At 36.6% G+C, this 16,684-nt stretch overlaps 1 protein-coding gene across 1 annotated transcript; it reads left to right on the forward strand.

The window, feature by feature from the left end:
* The first annotated feature begins 14,925 nt into the window (after window positions 1–14,925).
* On the forward strand, window positions 14,926–16,430 carry LOC122411360 (nuclear transcription factor Y subunit gamma-like). Its single transcript, XM_043420108.1, has 2 exons — window positions 14,926–16,023; window positions 16,107–16,430. Exons 1-2 carry the CDS (start codon window positions 14,926–14,928, stop codon window positions 16,428–16,430), a joined length of 1,422 nt encoding a protein of 473 aa, XP_043276043.1.
* The last annotated feature ends 254 nt before the right edge of the window (window positions 16,431–16,684 follow it).

A 16,684-nucleotide genomic window follows, 5' to 3' on the forward strand; every position in this document is an offset into this window, starting at 1 on the left:
GACCAAACCAGTGCCGAAATATTTTCAGTACAATTTTGAAGAAAAATTGGTCTTTTACGTGGAAATCAACATTATAAACCGAAATTTATTTCGCGGGCCTCATCCCGGAGTCCTCCATGCTGTTGAGTTCCTAATAGGCATAACATATTAGAGTATAAGGAAAAAAATCGCCAAAGTTCAAGGGCATACTTGTGACGAAATATTTTCACTACAATTTTTACGAAAATTTATGTTCTTTTATGGTCTTTTATGGTGGAAACCAACTTTATAAGCCGAACATCATACCTAGGGAAAATAAGATTGGGAAAAGTACATTGATGGTCCCTTATTTGCTGATAATTTCATGAAAAAGATTATCCCATAAAAAATGTTCGTATGAGAATGAAATCTATAAAAATGTACTAAGCAAATAATTCATAGAAATTTATACTAAAATCCTATAACCGTCATAACATAAATGAGGAACTTTTGAGAAAAAAGGCGTGATATCAAACCATAAACTTCCCCTAGGGAAAAAAAGGTTGGGACAAGTACATTGATGGTCTCTTGTTTCTGGATGACATAGAAAAAAGATTTAGAAACAGGAAAAAAATTCTATAAAAATAATAAACGAAAAATTGAAAAGTTCAAAAAAATTCAACAAAAATAAAAAACAATCGAAAAAATTCTGTAAAGAAAAATAAAAAAATTTCAAAAAAATAAATAAATATTGAAGACATTGAAAAATGTACTATCCAAGTTACATGTAGTATAAAAATGTATGATATCAATTGGAGGCCAAGTTTTTATTGATAATTTGGAATATTTATCGAACAAATTGGAAACTTTAATGAAATTCATGGTAATTATTTTCACGAAAAAAGTTAATGAAAAAAAAGTCATAACGGAAGTTACGTGCAGTACTAAAATGTATCAAGAGACGCGGTAGCGGCTCGACGCCAAGTATTGAAAGGAAAATCAGCAGCGCGTAAAGAAAAAGCCAGCGCGAGCCCTGCCGCACTCTTATATACGCGAATATGCCGATTTTTGACGTCACAGAGTTTTCAAACGGCGCTTGCGGACAAACCATATTATTAAAAAATCTAAAAATTGGTGAGAATTTTTTTTCGATTTTTCCCTTTCCATTGGTCTTTGTTGGAAGTAAATCCATTCAGCCATTCCCGAGATATGTCTTTTTAAAGAATTGAGACCGAACTCTTTACGATAAATTTCATTTCTTAGAGACAGAGAGGCGTAAGTTGAGCATGTTTACGTTCGGACTTACGGCCTTTGCAGGCCTGGTATACATTTCTCGGCTCTCCTGTCACGCAGTACGCTGAACGCGGCTACCCCCTCTCTTGCGCGTCGCCGAGCGAGAGAGACAGAGAATGTGCGGACAGCGGGGGCAATACCAGGTCCTGGCTTACGCATAACTCGTATTATTATATAATATATATTTTATTTATTAATAGATAATTAATTAATAATTAATTAATAATAATAATTATTATAAATAAATAATAAATATATTATAATAAATATTTTATTATAATTAATGTATAATACAATATATATATTATCAAGAGACTCGGCAGAGTCTCGGGACAAGTACATTGACAGCCCTGTCGTCTGCTGGCCCGAGGCTCTCGCCGAGACTATATTATCTCTGAATAAAACGATTCGCGGTGGTGGGGGTAAAATCGACATGTCATTTTCTTGAATTGCGAAGCTCAGGAGTTATGTCGCAATTTGAAAATTGAACTTTCAGCTAATTAAGAAATTCTCTTTCGATTGCGCCCAAAATCAGCATGATCGGTGGCGTAATTGCTGAAAAAAAACTTTGCACGGGCTCAAGATTATGCAAAAAGTACCAACACATTTACGCAGCTGACGTATCCGTATATGGGTTCAGACCGATACATACAAGGGCTTCTTGATGCCCATCATAACCAATCACCGGTGAGAATCTATCCGTCTCGACCAATCGCCGATGAGAAAGTTTCTGATAGTCCTCAATGTTTTCTTGTATACCGTCTGTTATCGTCTGTTATGTTATTATAAAGTGATTGCGATCGTAGCCCCGTGGATCAACGGTGCAAGATTTGCAAATTTCGTTTAAATAAATAAAACATTATTGGAAATAGCAGTGGATATAATCAATTTTATTTTTTTCATAAAAGAAGTTTCAATAAGTTTCGAGCCCAATTCACGACAATAATATCTATAATAAATAAAACCTCAAAAGTGGATTAATTGATCTCATACAGTGTACTGAGAGTGAGTAAAATATTGAGAAGTGAAAACGTGAATAATGTGTATCGTGAAAATTAAGAATTATCTGTTCTACTTCGATATCGTAATATATACATAGATAGCAAATTTGCGAGATTTCGCGTCATGTTGACGTTTGGGGTTATGACCGCCGGAGTGCTGTTGCGTGCAGAGTGTAGAAAAATAAAAGTGGTTATTGAAAAGTGTAAGGAATCGATATTATTAATGACGTGACTAATTAGTGTTGAATAATAATAATAATAACAATGAGAAAAAAAACGTTCGTTCATTATAACCTCTAAACTGTTCTTTCCAAACAGAAATTCTATGTTGTGTAATTACATTAAAGAAAGAGGTGGATGGTTGTGTGTAAACGAATTCAAATAAATTTTAAAAAACTTTGGTCAAGTAATTCAATGTATTGTTGTCATAATTTCTTTCATTTAGTTTGGCTGTGTTCACCGGTCCCTTTTTTCCACCTCCTTAGCTTACAGTGTATTGTCATACCAATTTCTATTTGTTCTCCAGACAATACGAGAGATATTCGTATTTCTATTTTTTTATATTAATTTCAACAAGATAATTTGAAATATTTATAACAAAAAGCCTTCATGATTGCTTGTTCATACACCCAAGTTTTGAAAAATCTTTGGGCCATGTAAATGCATAGATATATTCACTTGAGTTGTTACATGATAAATTTGGAAATTTATTTCAATAAGTCATTGGGTGCTTAATTTTCATGATATCAAAATTTGTATCTTCGAAATGCAATGAACACCTCTAAAGTTCGACAAAGTGATGAAGTGACATGTATATTGAATATTTCCAGACCATGTTTGCGATTGGCATTGTGGGTTGAAAAATTCATGTCTGCAAGTCTACACCTGATCATTTTTGGATGTGATCAAATATTTTGTCTGCGGATAACCAAGGAGACATACAAAATTACAGCATTTTGCTTGCTTCAACATGCATCGTATCTGTCACTTTTTTTTTGAATGTGTCATAATAAGTTTCAAAAATGTGGTTCATGTAATTTTGAAGTGTTTTTCCCTATAGCACCAAAGTCTGTATAACTGGTACGTAGCAAGTACCTATAAACTTTGATTTTTCTGTGAAATAGCAGGTATGCCAATCTTTTAACTTTTTGGTTCCGACTGGAATATATTAACGAAGATATTCATTACTAAAGTCTTCACCTACTTATTTCTGAATAGATCTGAAATTACTGTCTTCAGAAACTAATGCACAGATACATGAAACAATTTTGATTTCTGTTCTCTTTCAATTGCGCTGTCTTTTTTCTTTTTAACTATGGCTCTGCTCTTTCCGATCCTTGTTTTGACTCCATCGGTTTGCAGTGGATCGATGCATATTATTAATTGGTTGCCTAATATGTGTCCTATGATTTTCTACTATTTCTTCATGCTGATTGTGGTAACGTGATTCAAGAGGTTTCCAATTATGATCATCAATCGCACATTTTGTACAACAGATTCTCAAAACAGTTTCTGGTCTTGATATAAGTGTAGTTATTCTTTTTCCACCTGGTCTGTCGAGTAATAAATTTTGAAACTTGTTCCAAAAAGTCTTTGCATGCTTTTTTTGCTGATAATATGAAAAGTTGAATCTTCAGAATGCGGTAGGCAAACACAAATATTGACAACAATACTTATGAAATGACGTGTATGTTGAGTATTCCTATTCTGCAAACTGCAAATGTGGAATTATTGGTGAAAACATTCATTACGATAAGTGTACAGTTGCTCAGTTTTCGATGCGATTAAGTATAATATCTGCCAACATCATGGAAACCTACAGAATTTCTGAATGTTATGTGCGCTATGTCATTTTAATGTAACATCATGACTTCTAACAACTTTCCACTCTAATACTATAGATTTGGATCATTGAAATACAGCAAAAATCTGCAAACTATAAAATTTATATACTGTGCCATTCATTTTATTTTTTGACTCGCACCGTAACATAAATATGAAGTGAAAAATTCATTACAAAAGTCTTCAGTTGCTCATATATGGATGGATTTGAAATTGCTGTCTTCCAAACTCATTGCACAGATACATTGAATCGCAGCAGATACCTGCGAACTTGGAAATTTCTGTGAATAAGTATATGTGCTAAGTATCACCCCCTATCTTTGATTATGGTAATATGTAATGGAACTTTGTTCAGCAAGTTGTAAAGTATTTCTTTTTAAATAGTATTAAAGTTTGTATTACTGCGGTGTGGAGCGAATACCTTCCAACTTTGATATTTTTGTGTCGCAGCATGTGCGCCAATTATTTAAATTTTTTACTCCAACCGTAACATGTAATTTCAAAAATTCATCACAAAAGTTTTCAGCTTTACTAATTATCTTAATTTTCCTTTTTCTAAATTCTATGCTAAATTTCTGAATTTCCTAATTTATTTCTAAATTATCCTGAAATGAAATTGTTTTCCTCCACAAGCAATGCAGGTACCTTAAACGTCTTTGAATTCCGTTGCTCTGTTGAATCAAGTACGCTCAGTTTTTTTTACTTCTTTGAGTTCTGACATAATAAATGTTTCCGGGTGCCTTTTTTCTGCAACTATCAAACTGTAGATAATTGAATCTCCGCGGCCACTTGCAAACTTTGAAAATATATTTCATCAGGGGCATGTTTTGGCTGACACGAAAATGTCTAGATTCAGAATGCAAAAACGACATTTAAAAATGGCCAATTCTGTTGTATTCGTTGTGTCTTGAATTTGATCTATCTTTTCTCTTTTCCTTTCTTTTCACTAACGTTATAAGCCGGAAATCATATCTCAGCCCGCAACACGCATTGCTACATGCTCTTGAGTTTCCAATGGACAAAACATATTAGAAGACAAGGAGAAAAATCACCAAAGTCCAAGAACAAACCTCTATCGAAATATTTCCAGTACAATTTTGACGAAATTTAGGCCTTTTTTGTGGAAACCAACGTTATAAGCCGAAAATCATGTCACGACCTACAACCTGCTTTTCACCGTGCTCTTTGGTTCCTAATTGACAAAACATATTAGAGTACAAGGAAAAAAATCGCCAAAGTCCAAGGAGAGACCTGTGACGAAATATTTTCAGTAAAATTTGGATGAAAAATAGGTCTTTTTTCGTAGAAACCAACGTTATAAGCCGAAAATCATATCTCGGCCTCCAACCCGCTTTCCATCGTGCTCTTTGGTTCCTACTTGACAAAACATATTACGGTACAAGGAAAAAAATCGCCAAAGTCCAAGAACAAACCTGTGACGAAATATTTCCAGTTCAATTTTTACGAAAAATAAGTCTTTTTTAGTGGAACCCAACGTTATAAGCCGAAAATCATATCCCGGCCTGCAATCCGCTTTCGACCGTGCTCTTGTGTTCCTGATTGACAAAACATATTAGAGTACAAGGAAAAAAATCGCCAAAGTCCAAGAACAGACCTGTGACGAAATATTTCCAGTTCAATTTTTACGAAAAATAGGTCTTTTTTCGTGGAAACCTACGCTATAAGCCGAAAATCATATCCCGGCCTCCAACCCGCTTGCGGCCGTGCTCTTGGGTTCCTAATTGACAAAACATATTAGAGTACAAGGGAAAAAATCGCCGAAGTCCGAGGACAGACCTGTGACGAAATATGTCCAGTACAATTTTGACGAAAAATAGGTCTTTTTTCATGAAAACCAACGTTATAAGACGAAAATCATAAATAATTCATAGAAATTTAAACTAAAATCCTATAGTCAACTGAACATAAATAAGGAACTTTTGAGAAAAAAGACGTGTTATCAAACCATAAACTTCCTCTAGGAAAAAAAAGGTTGGGACAAGTACATTGATGGTCCCTCGTTTGCTGATAATTCCATCCATGAAAAAAACTTTAAAACAAAATTTTTATAAAAAATGGGCAAAAAAATTATTGTATAAAAAAAATACAGAACAATTCGAAAAAATTTCACAAATCTTGAAAAAGCATTATCTTTAAAAAAAACTAAAAATCGCGCTTGAAATCATTTTGGAAACCGATGCCTCATTCTTCTTATTTGATTCAAAGGGCTGAATCAATTTAAAAAAATTCCATCTAATTTACGTGCAGCATTAAAATTTATTATATCAATTCGAGGCCAAGTATTTTCTAATAAATTGAAAAAAGTTACCATTTGAGTTACGGTTTACAGCGGATCGATTCATATTATTAATTCGTTCCCTAATATGCGTCCTATGATTTTCTACCCCTTCATGATGATTGTGGTAACATGATTCGAGAGGTTTCTAACAATGATCTTGAATTGCACATTTTATAAATCAGATTTTCAAAAAAAAATCTGGTCTTGGTATAGTGTGTAGTTATTCTAATTAAAAAATTGATTATAAAAGTCTTCAGTTGCTCATTTATGGATAGATTTGAAATTGCTGTCTTCGAAGCTCATTGCGCAGATACATTGAACCGCAGCAGATACCTGCGAACTCTGAAATTTTTGTGGATAAATATATATGCGACGGATCACCCCTTATCTTTGATTATGGTAATATATAATGGAACTTGGTTCGGCAAGCTTTTAAGTGTTCCTTTTCAAATAGTATTGAAGTTTATATGACTGATATGCAGCGAATACTTCCAAACTTTGATATTTCTGTGTTGCAGCATGTGTGCCAATCATTCAAATCATTTACTCCAACCGTATCATGTAATCTAGAAAATTCATCACAAAAGTCTGCCGCTTTCCTAAATACTTCAATTTTCCTTTTTCTACTCTATTCTGAGTTTTTGAATTTCTAAATTCATTTCTGAATTGTCCTGAAATGGTTTTCCTCCAAAACCAATGCAGGTACCTTAAACGTCTTTGAATTCTGTTGCTCCGTTGAATTAAGTTCGCCTAGTTTTTTTGCTGCTTTGAGTTCTGGCATAATAAATGTTAGAAGTTTTCGGGTACTTTTTTTCAGCAACTATCAAACTGTGGATAATTGGACTTCAGCGGCCACTTGCAAACTTTGGAAATATATTTCATTGGGGGCACATTTTGGATGAGATGAAATCTCTAGATTCAGAATGCAAAAGCGACATTTAAAGTGGGCAAATCTGTTGGATTTTTCGTGTTCTTTCATTTGAATTTTGAAGAAAAGGGATAAATAAAATGTGTTCTATTAAGGAAATCTTTACCTCAGTTTTTTCTTCGTTCAAAGACTTGGAAAAAATTGCCAAAGGCCAAGGACAGACCGGTGACGAAATATTTCCAGTACAATTTTGACGAAAAATAGATCTTTTGTCGCGAAAACCAACGTTATGAGCCGAAAATCATATTACAGCCCACGAGACGCATTTCTTCACTCTTTTGGGTTCCTATTACACAAAACATATGAGAAGATAAGGGGGAAAATCACCAACGTGGAAGAAGAAACCAGTGCCGAAATATTTCCAGTATAATTTTGACGAAAAATAGGTCCTTTTTTGTGGAAACCAACGTTATAAGCCGAAAATCATATCTCGGCCCCCAACCCGCTTTCTACCATTCTCTTGGGTTTCCAATAAGTATAGCATATTAGAGTAGAAGAAAAAAAATAGCCCAAGTACATGGACAGACCTGTGACGGAATATTTTCTGTACAATGTTGACGAGAAATTTGTTGTTTTTCGTGGAAACCAACGTTATAGGCCGAAAATCATATTACGGCCTACAACACGCATTTCTTCATGCTCTTGGGTTCCCAATAGACAAAACATATTAGAAGACAAGGAGAAAAATCACCAAAGTCCAAGACCAAACCACTGCCTATATTTTCAGTACAATTTTGAAGAAAAATTGGTCTTTTACGTGGAAACCAACATTATAAACCGAAATTTATTTCTCGGGCCTCATCCCGGATTCCTCCATGCTGTTGAGTTCCTAATAGGCATAACATATTAGAGTATAAGAGAAAAAATCGCCAAAGTTCAAGAGCAGACTTGTGACGAAATATTTTCACTACAATTTTTACGAAAAATTGGTTTTCTATGGTGGAAACCAACTTTATAAGCCGAACATCATACCCAGGGAAAATAAGGTTGTGAAAAGTACATTGATGGTCCCTTATTTGCTGATAATTTCATGAAAAAGATTATCCCATAAAAAAATGTTCGTATGAGAATGGAATCTATAAAAATGTACTAAGCAAATAATTCATAGAAATTTAAACTAAAATCCTATAACCGTCATAACATAAATGAGGAACTTTTGAGAAAAAAGGCGTGATATCAAACCATAAACTTCCCCTTGGGAAAAAAAGGTTGGGACAAGTACATTGATGGTCCCTTGTTTCTGGATGACATAGAAAAAAGATTCAGAACCAGGAAAAAAATTCTATAGAAATAATAAACGAAAAATTGAAAAGTTCAAAAAAATTCATAAATATTGAACAAATTAAAAAATGTACTATCCAAGTTACATGTAGTATAAAAATGTATGATATCAATTGGAGGCCAAGTTTTTATTGATAATTTGGAGTATTTATTGAACAAATCGGAAACTTTAATTGAAACTCATGATAATTATTTTCAAGAAAAAAGTTAATGAAAAAAAAGTCATAACGGAAGTTTCGTGCAGTACTAAAATGTATTATATCAATTCGAGGTCAAGTATTTATCAGTTATTCGAAATATAATCTCCGGCGACAAATGAGCGTTGAGAATCCTTGTCGGGCTCACAACGTTTTATCAAAATTACTAAAAAATTAATGGAAATAAAATCATTAAAAATTCACATGAAAGTCATTCGTTACTTCAACAAGGTACACACTTTAAAGAATCGATTCCCCTCCGACTTTCAGGATCCCCTGGTATTATTCACAACATTCAACTTCGATTGGATCGGTACAAATTATGTTCAAATACGTCTTAAACGTACTTGTCCGGCCCATCACTTTTTATTCAAATTGCTCATTCGAAAACAAATCAAAAACAAAGTTAATGCATGTGTTAATATTAAGGAACAGTAATTCCCGAGAAAATAATTTTCCTTCGATATATTATACAATATATAATATAATATAATAATAATATAATAATAATATAATAAAATGAAAAAATATAATAATAAAAATAAAATTAAATAATAAATAATAAAAATAAAAAAATATAAAATCCTGGTCGACGCCGCTGGATTTTTCGAGTATGTCTAGGTCGACGACCCTATAGTATTTTATGTCCGGATATATTCCTCCATGGCTTTCGTCGTCTAGGTATGTTTTTTCATGGTTTTCGAGGTCTGGGTCGACGGCTCCTTAGTTTTCGATGTCCAGGTATGTTTCTCCATGGTTTTCGTGGTCTCGTATAATTCCTCCATGGATTTCGATGTCTAGGTATATTCCTCCATGGTTTCTGATGTGAGAGTGTATTTCTCCATAGATTTTAATGTCCAAGTGTATTTCTCTATTATTCTTGATGTCTAGGTATATTCCTCCATGGCTTTCGCGTTCAAGGTCGACGGCTCCACAGTTTTCGATATCCAGGTATGTTTCTCCATGGTTTTCGTGGTCTAAGTATGTTTCTTCATGGTTTTCGCGGTTGAGGTCGACGGCTCCACAGTTTTCGATGTCTAAAGTATGTTTCTCCATGGTTTTCGTGGTCTAGGATAATTTCTCCATGGGTTTCGATGTCTAGATATATTCCTCCATGGTTTCTGATGTCCAGGTGTATTTCTCCATAGTTTCGGATATCCAGGTATATTTCTCCATAGTTTTTAACGCCTAGGTATATTCCTCCATGGTTTTGAATGTCCACGTGAATTTCTCCATATTTCTTGATATCTAGATATATTCCTCCATGGTTTTCGTGGACTAGGCATGTTTCTTCATGGTTTTCGCGGTCGAGGGCGACGGCTCCACAGTTTTCGATGTCCGAGTATGTTTCTCCATGGTTTTCGTGGTCTAGGATAATTCCTCCATGGGTTTTGCTGTCTAGGTATATTCCTCCATGGTTTTCAATGTCTAGTCATGTTTCTTCATGGTTTTCGTGGTCCAGGTATATTCTTCCGTGGTTTTCGATGTATGGATATGTTTTTCCATGGTTTTCGTGGTCTAAGTAGATTCCTTCATGGTTTTCGCAGTCGAGGTCGACGGCTCTACAGTTTTCGATGTCCAGGTAGTTTCTCTCGGGTTTTCGTGGTCTAAGATAATTCCTCCATGGGTTTCGATGTCCAGGTATGTTCCTCCATGGTTTTCAATGTCTAGACATGTTCCTTCATGGTTTTCGATGTATGGATATGTTTCTCCATGGTTTTCGTGGTCTAGATAGATTCCTCCAAGGTTTTCGTGGTCTAGGTATGTTTCTTCATAGTTTTCGCAGTCGAGGTCAACGGCTCCACAGTTTTTAATGTCCAGGTATGTTTCTCTTGGGTTTTCGTGGTCTAGGATAATTCCTCCATGGATTTCGATGTCTAGGTATGTTCCTCCATGGTTTTCTATGTCTAGACATGTTTCTCCATGGTTTTCGTGGTCCAGGTATATTCCTCCATGATTTTCGATGTAAAGATATATTTCTCCATGGTTTTCGTGGTCTAAGTAGATTCCTTCATGGTTTTCGCAGTCGAGGTCGACGGCTCTACAGTTTTCGGTGTCCAGGTATGTTTCTCTCGGGTTTTCGTGGTCTAGGATAATTCCTCCATGGATTTCGATGTCTAGGTATGTTCCTCCATGGTTTTCTATGTCTAGACATGTTTCTCTCGGGTTTTCGTGGTCTAAGATAATTCCTCCATGGTTTTCGATGTCTAGGTATGTTCATCCATGGTTTTCAATGTATGCATATGTTTCTCCATGGTTTTGGTGATCTAGATAGATTCCTCCAAGGTTTTCATGGTCTAGGTATATTTCTTCATGGTTTTCGCAGTCGAGGTTGACGGCTCCACAGTTTTTGATGTCAAGGTATGTTTCTCTCGGGTTTTCGTGGTCTAGGATAATTCCTCCATGGGTTTCGATGTCTAGGTATGTTCCTCCATGGTTTTCGTGGTCCAGGTAGATTCCTTCATGGTTTTCGTGGTCTAGGTATGTTTCTTCATGGTTTTCGCAGTCGAGGACGACGACTCCACAGTTTTTGATGTCCAGGTATGTTTCTCTCGGGTTTTCGTGGTCTAGGATAATTCCTCTATAGGTTTCGATGTCTAGATATATTCCTCCATGGTTTTCAATATCTAGGCATGTTCCATCATGGTTTCCGTGGTTCAGGTATATTTCTCCATGGTTTTCGATGTTTGGATATGTTTCTCTATGGTTTTCGTGGTCTAGGTAGATTCCTCCATGGTTTTCGATGTCTACGTGGACAGCTCCATACTGTTCGTTTGCGGGGTATGCTTCTCCTTGGCTTTCGTCGGCTAAGTATGTTTCTACATAGTTTTCGATGTCCAGGTGTATTATTCCATCATTTTTTCTATGTCTAGGTATGTCCCTCCATGGTTTTCGTTTTTTTTTTCATGGTTTTAGTGCGCGAGGTCGCCGGCTTCATAGTTATCGATGTCTAGGTATGTTTCTCGATATTTTTCGTGGTCTAGATTGACGGCTCAACAGTTTTCGATGGCTAGGTCTGTATTTACATAGTTTTTGTTCTCTAGGTATATTGTTCCATCATTTCCGTGATCTAGGTCGATGGCTCTATAACTTTCGATGTCTAGGTATGTGTTTACATAGTTTTCAATGTCTAGGTATATTCCTCCATGGTTTCGGATGTCCAGGTATATTTCTCCATAGTTTTCAACGTCTAGGTATGTTCCTTCATGATTTTCGTGGTCCAGGTATATTCCGCCATGTTTTTTGATGCTAAGTCAACAATTCCATACTTTTTGATGTCTGGATATGTTTCTCCATGGTTTTCATGGTCTAGGTCGTCGGCTCCATTGTTTTCGATGGCTACGTCGACAGCTTTATGGTTTTCGATGGCCATGTTTTCTTTTTTTTATGGTTTTCATGGCTTTCGCCGTCTCGGTATGTTTTTACATGCTTTTCGAGGTCTAGATCAACGGCTCGGCAGTTTTCAATGTCCAGGTATGTTTTCCCATTGTTTTCGTGGACTAGATCGACGACTTCATAGTTTTCACTATCCCGGTCGATAACTTTATAGTTTCCGATGTTGAGGTGAAATTGTCTATGGTTTCCGGTATGAAGGTCAACGGCTCCATAGTTTCCGATGGTGCAGTCAGTTTTTCTAAGGATGACTACGTTGACGACCGCATGGTTTTCGATGTCTAATTGACGACTGCATGGTTTTCGATATCTTGGTCGATGGCTCTATTGTTTTCGATGTCTAGGTTGGCGACTATAGGATTTTCGACGTCTAGGGGGATGCCTTCATATTTTTCAATATATATTCGACAATTTTATATTTTCCGAGGTAGACGGTGCAATGGTTTGCAATATATTTCCTCATAGTTATCGATATCTAGATCGGCGATTTAACAGTCTGCATTGAGAAAGCATGTTCTGACGTTATAGAAGACCATGAAAAAATATCACTGGACACAAATAACTATAAAGCTGTCGTCTTAGATATTAAATAGCATGGAAACGTTTCTTTGGACATTGCAAACCATTGACAGTATCCATGTCAACATGGAATCCATTGAAAGAGAAGAAGTAGAAGAAGATAGTGAAGCGAAACACCGACTCGAGAACTTTATTTCAACGACATGGCACGCACGAGTGTTTACACCGGCGGCCATGTTGAAAAACTGTCACTTCGCGAAGCGGCGCTCGGGAAGCGAGGCGCTCAGTGCTGCCAACTCAATTTCCATTCCACAAAATTCCCTAGATTCGTGAAATTCTTTATTTTATTCAATTTTAATTAAATAAACCTTTTCTTGTTTAGAAAATTAATGCTGATCATTAAAGAAACGTCTTTTGAACAAATGGGTGAAAATTTCAGGATAAAATTATTTAAATTTTTAAGAAAACTTTTCTTTGAAAGATCGAGCGTGCACAATGCGCATGCGCGATGACCTACTTTCACAGGCACGTGCAATAGGCGCAGTCACGAGCAAATAATTAATTAAAATGAAATAAAAATGTTATTGTTTAGAAATTTGTTAGGAATCATAGCAAAATAATTGAAAAAGATACGAATTGCGCATAAAAACAATAAAAATTGAGTTTATTAAATTTCATTAAATTCTCGCACATGCGCAGTGTGACTGCAGCTCGACTCGGCCAATTGGGACCCACGCGGGGGAGTTAGCGCACCAATCAGAGAATTTAGAGTGGGAGTCCCTGGTTCGAGATTAAGTCGCGCAGCGAATTGGAGTAAGGGACAAAGTCCAAGCGCGTTATTATTATTATTTCCTTTGTTCGGGAGAGTATAAAAACCCGAGCGCAGAAGCTCCGGTGGCTTGTCTCATATCGAATCTCGCCACGCTAGGAGCTAGGAGCTAGTCACGTCTCGAATCCCTGAGAGCTCGACTCGCATGCCATAACCAAAAGCCAGTCTTGCCTCCGGATCTCGCCGCGTGAACTCGCCATAAAATCGAGAATAAAGGAACATAGAATTTTCACTCATTTCAAAAATAGCTCTAAAAACAAAGAGCAAAATAACATCGCTATTATCCCACTCAGAATTCAAACAGAATAACACCTTTCCTCTCTCACGCTAAGAGGGCCGGGTTCATTCGATTTCGTTTGAACTCAAGATTCTTAGGTGAGAGTTTCCGATCTATCCAGGAGGGCCGGGACAGTTCGATTCCGTTCTGTCTCAAGATTCCTGGTAGATTTCCTATCCTTTTTCTATCCAAGAGGGCCGTGGCCGTTCGATTTCGTTCGGTCACAAGATTCTTGGGTAGGACTCCTACCTTTCCACGCCAGAGGGGCCGGGACAGTTCGGGTTCGTTCTGTCTCAAGATCTCTGGGTGGATTCTTTTCCATCAATGAGTTATTGTTTTCTGAGTGGTGATCAAATTCAGTAGAAATCATAAAATCAAACAAATTTTCTTTATTCTCAAAACGAGACAATAGCGAGTCATTTATCATTTTGAGCTAAATAAATTATTCAAAACAAATTTAACTCACTGAAAACAATTTATTTGAATTATATCGAGTCAAAAGAGTGAGATCGATCAGAAAAATCCACTCGAACAATTAATTTGGATTGTATAGAGTCAAAAAGTGAGTTTCTAAGAATTATAGCTCAATTATCAAATTATCAAATGAACGAATTATCAAACAAAATCAATTAAAAATTTATCAAGACCAGCGTTGGCGAGAATTATTGAAAAATTATTATTGCAAGCGAAACTATTAATTGTTATTATTCTAATAAAAGCGAGCGTAAATTCATGCGAAGTTTATGATAATTAATTCTGCGAAAATTATTCTTTTTACAAAGAAAAATACCGGAAATGAAATTTTACATGCGATTAAAATAAAGCGGAAAAACTCAATTTCAAATAAAAAGCCTTTATTTTAGTAATTTGGTTTAAAACAATTAAAAATTGAATAAAACATTTGTCATTTCAATCTAATTTCATTTTACTTTTGTTTTTCCTTCATGCCCGCTCTTCTTTATTATAGAATTGCTCGAATCTTGGCGTGACGGTGTGCACAAGCATAAACGTACCGTTACAACTATTGGCGCCCGAACAGGGACGGGCATTGCGTAGGAAAAACAAGGGTTAGTAAATTCAGTAAATGAAAATTATTCGAAATCTCAAAATGGCTGATAATAAAGAACAAATTGATAGCGCCACTGGCGATTCGGGATTTCAAAATCCAGAGCATGAAATTCAATCAAACGATTTCACGACCACGTTGCCTCCACCCGGTGCGGGGGACATTTTCAATGAATCTAGAGCCAATTTTGGGGACGAATTTGGAAATAAAAGGAATGAAAATAAGGAGGAAAGATTAGAGGAATTCGGCACGCCGAAATCCGATCGGGTTAAAATCAACACTGTAGAAGTAAACAATCAGTTGCTAATTAATTTAATAGAATCAATCCAAGAGATGAAATCCCAGATGCAGTGCATGGCCAACGAAGCCGCGAAAAATAACCAGGCGTATCATGAATTAAAAACAGAGTTTTCAAGCAGATTAACAGTGATGGAAGCTAAAATTGCTAGTGACGTACACAAAATGTATGATCCAATCAAACGCCATGTTACGGGTCTCACTAGAATCGTTCAAGAGAACGAGGCCAAAAGTGCCGTTGTAGAGGTAAACGTAGCTCAAATCCAACTCGACGTGAGTGCGATCAAAAAAAGGGTCGAAAATTTGGAGTCGACGGACAAATTACACAGTCCAAATACAGAGAGTACCCGGATCCATCCACGGTTGACAGACATTCCGGAAGAACAAGAAGAAGATGAAGAGTCGGATGACGAAGAGCAGGAGCATCAACAAAAACAGACCTTCCGAAACGAGATGACGTCAACCCACAAAATAAAAATTAAAGCTCCTACTTTTGACGGGTCAAGCAATAAACGGCCGATAAAATTCATAAAAGAATTCAGGCATTATTGCGAGGTGACGAACCCGACGTTCACCGAAATGAAGTATTTGCTTAGCCAATCACTTGAGAAAGCCGCCAAGGAATGGTGGGAACTGGTCGAAGACCAAGTTAACAGTTTTGAAGACGTCGAAAAACGATTTACAAATCGATTTTGGAGTCACGACGTACAGCGAAAAGTGCGTAAAGACCTGGAATTCGGGAAATATCCTGAAAAGCCAGGCAAATTAACAAAAGTCGAGTATGCAACTCGGACGTTTGGAGCGGCTCGTGATTTGATTCCGCCACCGAGCGATCCGGACATTGTTGCATCCCTTTCTCAGCACTTTACCGAGGAGATTAGAGCCACGATTAGATCATAAGTCGTGGGTTCGAAACCCTCGAGCAGCTGATCGAGTTCCTGGAAAAACTCGATCAGAGCGGGCCGGTTAACACCGGGACGGACGAGCAGAAGACTCAAAGTCCGAAAAACCCGACTCACAATAACGATAAAAATGAGCAGCGTCCATTCAAAATGCCTCCGCAAAACAACTGGAACAACAATGGTTACCAGAACAATAATCGTGGAAATTCAAACTGGCAACAGAACAACCGCCAGAATTGGAATCAAAGCAATGGAGGCTACCAAAATAATCGAGGTTACCATAACAATAATTGGAATCAGCAACAAAACAGGAGCTACAATCAGAGCTTCCAACAAAATTATAACTAGCGTCCGAACAACGGAAATTTCAATCGGAATCAACAAAATGGCGGGCAAAACAGAGGAAACAATCGCCCAAATTACAATCCTCCACAAAATCAAAATCAAAATTGGGGATCGCCAAACCAAAATCGGGGACCACCTCAAAACAACGGGGGATATCGGCCACCTGCGAATAATAATACGCAGCAACCACCGATTCAAACGATTGAGGCGCAAATAGAACCTCAACCATCAACATCGAAAGCGGGAAACGCGTAGGC

Source organism: Venturia canescens, chromosome 5, assembly GCF_019457755.1.
Source record: "Venturia canescens isolate UGA chromosome 5, ASM1945775v1, whole genome shotgun sequence".
In the NCBI taxonomy this organism is placed as follows: domain Eukaryota; kingdom Metazoa; phylum Arthropoda; class Insecta; order Hymenoptera; family Ichneumonidae; genus Venturia; species Venturia canescens.